Consider the following 10878-nt stretch of genomic DNA (forward strand, 5'->3'; position numbering starts at 1 on the left):
CAAAATAATATTCCTTTTATTTACAGAAAACTATTAAGGTTTTTAGTAATCATAAATAATTCTAAACACCTTAAATGGTTTTTTAATTCATTAAATCAGTTTGCATTTTTTATCTTCTTAAAATAGATTTTTTTAAATCTAAAAAAATAAGATTTGAACTACTTACAATTTTCTCTACTACTAGGTATTTTCCGTGTTAAACCTATTTTTGAAAATACTAAATTTCACTTATGGGGCCTACTGGTCAGACCAACCTGGTATAACCCACCAGAATCTCTCTCTCTCTCTCTCTCTCTCTCTCTCTCTCTCTCTCTCTCTCTCTCTCTCTCTCTCTCTCTCTCTCGTGCTTTCTCTCACTCGCTCTAGCGACTGAGTTGCCACCGTCGCCGCTCGCTGATTTCGGCTGGCCGCAGCTTCGCCCGATGTCATGCTCGTACATATATGCTCGCCTTGCTATCCTCTGCCTTCCTATCCGCTTCGACCCGTCTCTCGTGCTCTTGCGAGGTCTCCTCTAATCCTCTTGGAAACCTAGGGTTTCGTTGTTCATCGCGCCACCGTGCTCCGGTGCCTCGAGTGGCTTCCTTGGTGTCATTGGCGGTGTCTATGACGTCGCCGCCGCCGGTGTGGTGTGGCGCAGGTTGAGGACACCCTTTATATCCATCTGTGTAATGTAAAATTTGCTCCGTAGCACTTTCAGAGGAGGGCGTATCAATGCGAACCAATTTCGGTGATCTTATTATGGTAGACGATCATGTCCGTATATCCCCGTAAACCCCCTGCCGTCTCTTTATCCTCGAGATCCACACCCTTGTCCCGTAACCCACCCAACGACAGACCCTGATTTCGTCCCCAACTACCGGCGCCGTCGGCGGTGGCTTCTCCAGCTGGGCGCCTCGGAGTTTCCGACGCCGTCCACCTCACTGTCGAGCATGTCCTCACCCGCGCCGGTTCCGGCCTCGCCGGGATCCTCCTCTCAGGTCCGTCCACCCTCCTTCGATCTTCGTCATCCATGTCCGTTTGGTTGATTAATGTCTCCGCACTTTCGATTCCTTCCCCTATCCTATCTGTCTGGTTTACTCGTTGATTCCGGTTGGGGTGGGTGCTTGCGATGGCTGTGCAATTCCCGGCGGTGAATTTAGTTGCTGTTGTGGCTGCATCTGGTTGTTCGGTTTGGTAGGGATGGGTGGATTGTGAACCTGATTTGGTTGGTAATGTCCACATGCTGGATCCTTGAACAAAAAAGCGGCCTTTTTCTAGAGATCGGCAATGTTGGCTTCCATATTGGTTTAGTTCAGAGTAGGATTTGGTGATCCCGTACCCGTTAATCTTTTTGACCCTCAATACATTTCTTAGGCTGAGTTTATGTGCATTACTTTTAGTATCAAAAGTTACTGGTTTGGACTGTTTAACAAGTTATAGGGAGATTATGAGCACAAAAGAACAACAAATAGTTTTGGGTTGTTCTCAAAAGTCATACCTGAAATCAAATAAATTGTGTAAGCGAGAATGAAGAATTGAGAAATTGCCCAATTACTGAAGGGGTTACACTGTACTGATTTTTCATCAAATAAGCTAATTGATATATACTCCCTCTGTTTCATAATTCTTGTTGTGGTTTTAGTTCAAATTCCAACTATACTCATGAGAAGAATTATGGAACAGAGAGAGTACAAAATTTAGATCAACGTTGACCAACGGGGGAATGATCCCTCCCTTGGCTATACGTCCCTCCCCGCGAAATTACCGCGAGATGGGGATTCGAACCCGGGTGGGCTGTCTGCGCACTCGCCTTGCCTTGCCACTGAGCTGGAACTCAGTTCTCAAAATTGCTAGGCTTTTTACTGATCCATACATTTATGGAAATTGCTATTTGTGTCAATACAACAACAGCAACAACATCAGAGCCTTTTTCCCAAGCTATTTGTGTCAATGTTAACCTATTTTTAGTTATTAAGATTTCATTCATGAGAATATATACATAATCTACACTAATACATAACAAATAGTGAGTAATGGGTCCTTAATAGAATAATGTAACAAAAGAGTGAAAACCCTATCTACGGAAACTATTAATTAGACCAATCGCCAACATTGTAAAAAGTGGTTTGTGTTATGACATTGTGCAGCCAAAGACAACTGCCGGCATGGAAAGCAATTGTATTAGTGCAACAAATTCATCTCAGTTAGATTTTTTTTCCTTATATTTGGAATTTGGGCATGTAGTTTTGTTAAAATTTTGGAATGGCTGCGTTAGATGTGTTGGGACTGGACACAGTTTATAAACACGTTCTGCACTAGGCACCTCTCATCCTACAAGTAGTAGGGAGAGTGGAGAAGATTGCCACGGGGAGTTACATGCTTAATTCAGATAAATTTCTTGCCTTTCCTGATATAATAAAATGCTAACAAAAAACCTTCTGATTTTGACAGAGAAAACGAGGTTCAACAGAATCAATCGGCTTGTATGCAGTCCAGTGTTGTGAATGTTATAAATGGCGTACGATTCCAACAAAAGATGAATTTGAGACAATTCGTGAGAACTTCACTGCTGATCCATGGTTCTGCAGTAAAAGACCTGACTGCTCATGCAAAGACCCTGCAGACATTGAGTATGACAGCAGCCGCATCTGGGTTATCGACAAGCCCAACATACCAAAGCCTCCACCCAACACAGAGAGACTAGTGATTATGAGAGGTGATCTCACTAAAACTGATATCTACTATGTCCTGCCAAATGGGAAGCGTGCAAAGGGAACAGGGGATGTGCAGAAGTTTCTCGATGCAAATCCAGAGTACAAAGACAGCTTATCACTTGAAAGCTTCAGTTTTACAATGCCCAAGATTATTGAGGAGACTGTTTCCAATAGCTCTGCGTGGAAAACTAAAAAGACTAAAAAGCTGGACAAGGCAAATGCTTCAAGCAGCAAGAACTAACTGCGACAGCAAATACAAAACAGTTTGTGCCTGCTTGGATGATCCTACCTCATGTACCTTGAAGGTAGTCAAGTTGGTTTTCTCTCCGTGATGTTACTTCTTTTAGGATCCGTGAAGTTACTCTGAGCACTAAAATGCACTGAATCTCTTCGTCTTTATATATGCACCAACTTGGGGTAAAATTCTGAGATGCTTGAGAAGGGCCGTAGTTTTTTTCTCATAATAACTAGTTACAGATAGATGTTTGAGATATCAACCTGCGTGATACATTATCTTCTAGGTTGTTTTTCAGTACATGGAGCATGCATGGTGATCTCATTATAAAGCAGTCTAGTAGGTCAATTCTGGGCCGACTCAGAAATAGAAAACCTTTCAAGGCTATGCAACGCAAAACAAATTGCTTCATTTGAACTGGAAAGTAAGCAGATTGATTGATCATGTAGAACAATTTAGCCAAATTTGCATGGTATCTTGGCTAGGTGAAATAAGAATGGCAAATGCAACTAACATACTTTGTACTGTAACTGGAATGATCAAGAATCGCTCGGTAGCACACTTAAACAGTAGTAATAGGAGCACTGGCAGTTCCGGTGGCTGGCCTATCGACAATCCCGATGTGGGTGAGCAACACCCAGAGGAGAGTTATCAGCTCGCCGCCCTGAGCGATGGCTTCCGCGTGCCCACTGATGTTGTCCGACGGAGAGACGAAAAGGATCATCTCCGACCAGAAGCCAGCTAGCAACTTCCATGCCGTCTCCTCGCCTTCAAGCAACTCCACCAACTGCTTCCCGAGAGTCCCACCACGGTTGATGACACTGTACTTTGATTCTGCACTCAGCAACTTCTCGACTAGCCGATGGTACTCCACTGTTGACGCCCCAGCTGCGCCGTCGGTGAGGGAACGCTCGGCGGCCTCCTTGACGTCCTTGTACAGGTCCTTGCTCCATGCATCATCATCGGGAAGCAGGTCGGGGCAGAATGCCACCAGATAGGCACAGTAGCGTGACAGGTGAGTGGCCGTGATCATATGGTCAGAAGCATGAGAACCTTGCTGAAGATCACCGTGTCGGCAGCTCGGATGCCTCACCTCGAGGATGTTCGTGGCGATGTGCCATACAAGTATGGTATCCGATGTACCTTTGCCGTTGCAGGCCCAGAGCAAGCTTTCGCCGGCTGGGCTTTGCCGCAGTGATGCCTTGCCGTTGCCAATTAGGCTTCCGCTGGTACTGACGTTGCTCCTTAGCGTGTCCATGATGCAGACCTTGACTGCAGCTGGGACCTTCACAGGTTTCCTCTTCTGATCGGATAAACGGAGCAGACGCCTAAGATGACGGAGCAGCGGGGTTCTCCTCTGCTGAAGCACCAGTATTGAACATTGGCCCATTTTCCCGTTCCAATGCTTCATCAGGCTGCATTTGCATCTCAACAAAATGCCAACCCATTTCTGCCGAGAGGGTGGCTGGTTTATAGAACGGCATGTGAGGAGCACTTTGGTCCAGTTAGAGCATATGAATGAAGCAATGTCTCTCGACTCGGAAAGAACGACAAGTGCAATGAGTAAAATTGCAGGCACCGCAGCAAAGTACAGACTTCCGAGATGATAAGCATCGGAAAGACCAGTACCCCAGCCTCTTATATTGCAGGTGTAAACACAGGTGATCTGTTTGGCATACTTAGGTTCTGATCTTCCTAAAAAGTACCTAATATCCATTCCGGCCAATATGCAGAAACCTATGCTCAGGACTGATATGGAGACGCTTAACACGGGCAACCAGCATGCTGAATAAGAGATAGGAAGGGATGAATAGTAATAATCATGAAGAAAAGAAAGCTCATCTGCAATCACCCTGAGTGTCCTTTCATGTTTACCATCCTCGAGAAGCACACTCCTTAGGGTGTTGAGGTTGTCCATGGGAATAACATCGGTGGGTTGGTACCTTGCAAATCGACACCTTAGCAACTTGAACAAAGCAAATGACAAGCAGATATCCTTCAGACGTGGCATTGACACCAGAAGCATGTCGTTTGACCTCCAGACTGTGTCAAGAGTCACCACATTGTCTCTGTTGTTGAAGAGATAACCATGAGGTTCCTTTTCCACTTGTAGTCCATCCTCACCCATAACTACTAATGGAGGAGGTACATGTAAACCATCCCCACCTACTATTGACTGACTATGTACCTCTCGCAGCTGTTGCATATATCCAACAATAAGACGAGGATTACGTCCGAGCGCAAAGGATCGCTGGGCCCTTTCAAATGCATAGTACTTGTATGCCATTTTGACATAAATAATAGCAAATGGTGAGTACTGCAAGTAAAAGAAGACATTATTAGGCAACCATAAGTCCAGCGCCTTGTTGTTGACAACCAAGTAAAATGTCCAGACCCCTGAACAAGCAGTTCAAAAGGGGGGGATATGACTCGAGCTTCTCTATGGTCAGCAGCGACTACTGCACTGGTGTTGATAGCAGCAATTGGGACAAGGCACACGCATAGTAGCACCATGTACAGGTGATAATTGTCTGTGTAGCATTGGGCCGTGAGGGTATCCTTCAGAAACTCTCCAATTGTAATGTTGAAATCGCCATGGGTGGAGCTATTGGCGGAGAGAAGAACGGATACCATGGACAGCATCAAAGTGGTGGCTCCTAGAAAGAAGTAGCGAGCATAGCCATGGTAGCGATAGCGGTGGCCATATGCACCTATTCCGACTATGACCCCCGCGAAGATGGCGTTGACAAGTAGCAGCGCATCCACTCGCCAGATCTCCTCTTCCATGCTCCTGTGTAACTGGGCCACTAGATCATCCGAGCAGTTGGGGTGCAGCTGGGACCAACATGTGTTAAGTGTATCACGGGAGCACACCCAGGTAGATCTATCCATGAGCTGATTGTTATCAAAAATAATAATTTAGTAATTAGTACACCCTCCGTTTCAATTTAAATGACGCAGATTTAGCTTGTATCAATTAATTTTAAACGGAGATATTATATACTAAGATATTGGCGTCTACAAATGCGATTGGAAATGATGTGCTCCTTGCAAATAAGTATGCAGAAAGCTTTTTTAACAAACAGGCTTCAGAAAACAAACGATCAGTAAAGAGTTTACCTTGGAAATTGCAAGTGTTGGTGGACGGTCGAGCGGAGATGATAATCCTGGACGTATGCCTGCCAAGCTAGTGCGATTATAGTTTATGATCGATCGGGAGCATGCAGGCAAGAAGTGTACGGTATTTCGACTATATAACAAACTGTTGCTACATCAAGCAGCTTGAAGGAGATGCTTCACTTTTCCTTTTCCTTTTCTTTAAAAAAACGTTTCTTTTCTTTTCCTTTTCTTTTCCTTTTCTTTTCCTTTTCTTTTCCTTTATTCATATCCAGTATCTTTTCCTTTTCGACAGTTTCCACGACTGAGGTCACAACTCACAACGCACAGTGTATGCTTTTGCTATTTTGCAGCAGATACTAATTAAACCATAAACCCTAATTAACCTCTGCATGTACTACACACCTTAGCTGGTTAGCCCATTTCTAGACACCACACAGCCGAACCCAACCTGTAAGCGGTAGTACCAACTACCAAACACTGGACAACACCATATGGATGCAGAAGAGAGTACTGACGGCGCTTAGTCGTCGGTGAGATGTCATTTTTATGTGATTGTGCTAACTAGTTAGCAACTGGTCCTCCCCCGACCAGTAAGCGCGCGGTGTGTGAAAGTTGCCAATTTTTAGGTCACTCACTGCTAACGTGGGGTCAACCTGCGAGACCATCATGTCTCTCAAATCAAACGTCTTGTGTGCTACATCCTTAGATATGAACTCGTTGTGTGAAAATATATTTTAAAGTATCAAAAAAAATTAAAATAAATTTCTGTATGTATATCTAGACATTCTATGTTCGTACACAGGTTTTCAGGAAAAAAGAATACTTTCTGTGTCTCGTGTAAAAAAGATAAATTTTGATGCTCCAACACGACTACGTACAGGACATTTTTTCCTTATATTTGGAATTTGGGCATGTAGTTTTGTTAAAATTTTGGAATGGCTATGTTAGATGTGTTGGGACTGGACACAGTTTATAAACACGTTCTGCACTAGGCACCTCTCATCCTACAAGTAGTAGGGAGAGTGGAGAAGATTGCCACGGGGAGTTACATGCTTAATTCAGATAAATTTCTTGCCTTTCCTGATATAATAAAATGCTAACAAAAAACCTTCTGATTTTGACAGAGAAAACGAGGTTCAACAGAATCAATTGGCTTGTATGCAGTCCAGTGTTGTGAATGTTATAAATGGCGTACGATTCCAACAAAAGATGAATTTGAGACAATTCGTGAGAACTTCACTGCTGATCCATGGTTCTGCAGTAAAAGACCTGACTGCTCATGCAAAGACCCTGCAGACATTGAGTATGACAGCAGCCGCATCTGGGTTATCGACAAGCCCAACATACCAAAGCCTCCACCCAACACAGAGAGACTAGTGATTATGAGAGGTGATCTCACTAAAACTGATATCTACTATGTCCTGCCAAATGGGAAGCGTGCAAAGGGAACAGGGGATGTGCAGAAGTTTCTCGATGCAAATCCAGAGTACAAAGACAGCTTATCACTTGAAAGCTTCAGTTTTACAATGCCCAAGATTGTTGAGGAGACTGTTTCCAATAGCTCTGCGTGGAAAACTAAAAAGACTAAAAAGCAGGACAAGGCAAATGCTTCAAGCAGCAAGAACTAACTGCGACAGCAAATACAAAACAGTTTGTGCCTGCTTGGATGATCCTACCTCATGTACCTTGAAGGTAGTCAAGTTGGTTTTCTCTCCGTGATGTTACTTCTTTTAGGATCCGTGAAGTTACTCTGAGCACTAAAATGCACTGAATCTCTTCGTCTTTATATATGCACCAACTTGGGGTAAAATTCTGAGATGCTTGAGAAGGGCCGTAGTTTTTTTCTCATAATAACTAGTTACAGATAGATGTTTGAGATATCAACCTGCGTGATACATTATCTTCTAGGTTGTTTTTCAGTACATGGAGCATGCATGGTGATCTCATTATAAAGCAGTCTAGTAGGTCAATTCTGGGCCGACTCAGAAATAGAAAACCTTTCAAGGCTATGCAACGCAAAACAAATTGCTTCCTTTGAACTGGAAAGTAAGCAGATTGATTGATCATGTAGAGCAATTTAGCCAAATTTGCATGTTATCTTGGCTAGGTGAAATAAGAATGGCAAATGCAACTAACATACTTTGTACTGTAACTGGAATGATCAAGAATCGCTCGGTAGCACACTTAAACAGTAGTAATAGGAGCACTGGCAGTTCCGGTGGCTGGCCTATCGACAATCCCGATGTGGGTGAGCAACACCCAGAGGAGAGTTATCAGCTCGCCGCCCTGAGCGATGGCTTCCGCGTGCCCACTGATGTTGTCCGACGGAGAGACGAAAAGGATCATCTCCGAGACTCCGACCAGAAGCCAGCTAGCAACTTCCATGCCGTCTCCTCGCCTTCAAGCAACTCCACCAACTGCTTCCCGAGAGTCGCACCACGGTTGATGACACTGTACTTTGATTCTGCACTCAGCAACTTCTCGACTAGCCGATGGTACTCCACTGTTGACGCCCCAGCTGCGCCGTCGGTGAGGGCACGCTCGGCGGCCTCCTTGACGTCCTTGTACAGGTCCTTGCTCCATGCATCATCATCGGGAAGCAGGTCGGGGCAGAATGCCACCAGATAGGCACAGTAGCGTGACAGGTGAGTGGCCGTGATCATATGGTCAGAAGCATGAGAACCTTGCTGAAGATCACCGTGTCGGCAGCTCGGATGCCTCACCTCGAGGATGTTCGGGGCGATGTGCCATACAAGTATGGTATCCGATGTACCTTTGCCGTTGCAGGCCCAGAGCAAGCTTTCGCCGGCTGGGCTTTGCCGCAGTGATGCCTTGCCGTTGCCAATTAGGCTTCCGCTGGTACTGACGTTGCTCCTTAGCGTGTCCATGATGCAGACCTTGACTGCAGCTGGGACCTTCACAGGTTTCCTCTTCTGATCGGATAAACGGAGCAGACGCCTAAGATGGCGGAGCAGCGGGGTTCTCCTCTGCTGAAGCACCAGTATTGAACATTGGCCCATTTTCCCGTTCCAATGCTTCATCAGGCTGCATTTGCATCTCAACAAAATGCCAACCCATTTCTGCCGAGAGGGTGGCTGGTTTATAGAACGGCATGTGAGGAGCACTTTGGTCCAGTTAGAGCATATGAATGAAGCAATGTCTCTCGACTCGGAAAGAACGACAAGTGCAATGAGTAAAATTGCAGGCACCGCAGCAAAGTACAGACTTCCGAGATGATAAGCATCGGAAAGACGAGTACCCAAGCCTCTTATATTGCAGGTGTAAACACAGGTGATCTGTTTGGCATACTTAGGTTCTGATCTTCCTAAAAAGTACCTAATATCCATTCCGGCCAATATGCAGAAACCTATGCTCAGGACTGATATGGAGACGCTTAACACGGGCAACCAGCATGCTGAATAAGAGATAGGAAGGGATGAATAGTAATAATCATGAAGAAAAGAAAGCTCATCTGCAATCACCCTGAGTGTCCTTTCATGTTTACCATCCTCGAGAAGCACACTCCTTAGGGTGTTGAGGTTGTCCATGGGAATAACATCGGTGGGTTGGTACCTTGCAAATCGACACCTTAGCAACTTGAACAAAGCAAATGACAAGCAGATATCCTTCAGACGTGGCATTGACACCAGAAGCATGTCGTTTGACCTCCAGACTGTGTCAAGAGTCACCACATTGTCTCTGTTGTTGAAGAGATAACCATGAGGTTCCTTTTCCACTTGTAGTCCATCCTCACCCATAACTACTAATGGAGGAGGTACATGTAAACCATCCCCACCTACTATTGACTGACTATGTACCTCTCGCAGCTGTTGCATATATCCAACAATAAGACGAGGATTACGTCCGAGCGCAAAGGATCGCTGGGCCCTTTCAAATGCATAGTACTTGTATGCCATTTTGACATAAATAATAGCAAATGGTGAGTACTGCAAGTAAAAGAAGACATTATTAGGCAACCATAAGTCCAGCGCCTTGTTGTTGACAACCAAGTAAAATGTCCAGACCCCTGAACAAGCAGTTCAAAAGGGGGGGATATGACTCGAGCTTCTCTATGGTCAGCAGCGACTACTGCACTGGTGTTGATAGCAGCAATTGGGACAAGGCACACGCATAGTAGCACCATGTACAGGTGATAATTGTCTGTGTAGCATTGGGCCGTGAGGGTATCCTTCAGAAACTCTCCAATTGTAATGTTGAAATCGCCATGGGTGGAGCTATTGGCGGAGAGAAGAACGGATACCATGGACAGCATCAAAGTGGTGGCTCCTAGAAAGAAGTAGCGAGCATAGCCATGGTAGCGATAGCGGTGGCCATATGCACCTATTCCGACTATGACCCCCGCGAAGATGGCGTTGACAAGTAGCAGCGCATCCACTCGCCAGATCTCCTCTTCCATGCTCCTGTGTAACTGGGCCACTAGATCATCCGAGCAGTTGGGGTGCAGCTGGGACCAACATGTGTTAAGTGTATCACGGGAGCACACCCAGGTAGATCTATCCATGAGCTGATTGTTATCAAAAATAATAATTTAGTAATTAGTACACCCTCCGTTTCAATTTAAATGACGCAGATTTAGCTTGTATCAATTAATTTTAAACGGAGATATTATATACTAAGATATTGGCGTCTACAAATGCGATTGGAAATGATGTGCTCCTTGCAAATAAGTATGCAGAAAGCTTTTTTAACAAACAGGCTTCAGAAAACAAACGATCAGTAAAGAGTTTACCTTGGAAATTGCAAGTGTTGGTGGACGGTCGAGCGGAGATGATAATCCTGGACGTACGCCTGCCAAGCTAGTGCGATTAT

The 10878-nt window shown here is 44.9% G+C and overlaps 1 protein-coding gene across 2 annotated transcripts; it reads left to right on the top strand.

Annotated features, from left to right (window-relative positions):
• The first annotated feature begins 819 nt into the window (after window positions 1–819).
• LOC124646597 (methyl-CpG-binding domain-containing protein 1-like) lies at window positions 820–7870 on the top strand. 2 transcript variants are annotated; one of them, XM_047186700.1, is made up of 2 exons: window positions 820–977; window positions 7173–7870. In XM_047186700.1, the coding sequence occupies exons 1-2, from the start codon at window positions 930–932 to the stop codon at window positions 7674–7676; spliced, it is 552 nt and encodes a 183-aa protein (XP_047042656.1). In that variant the 5' UTR covers window positions 820–929; the 3' UTR covers window positions 7677–7870. The 2 variants fall into 2 exon arrangements, with proteins under 2 accessions (XP_047042656.1, XP_047042655.1); XM_047186699.1 differs by lacking the exon at window positions 7173–7870 and adding an exon at window positions 2431–3128.
• The last annotated feature ends 3008 nt before the right edge of the window (window positions 7871–10878 follow it).

Source organism: Lolium rigidum, chromosome 4 (assembly GCF_022539505.1).
Source record: "Lolium rigidum isolate FL_2022 chromosome 4, APGP_CSIRO_Lrig_0.1, whole genome shotgun sequence".
Classification (NCBI taxonomy): Eukaryota; Viridiplantae; Streptophyta; class Magnoliopsida; order Poales; family Poaceae; genus Lolium; species Lolium rigidum.

Coding starts and splice junctions, on each gene's coding strand:
- LOC124646597 (XM_047186700.1), top strand. CDS start 930: ATGTCCTCACCCGCGCCGGTTCCGGCCTCGCCGGGATCCTCCTCTCAG. Junction 978..7,172: donor CGCCGGGATCCTCCTCTCAG/GTCCGTCCACCC, acceptor TGATTTTGACAG/AGAAAACGAGGTTCAACAGA.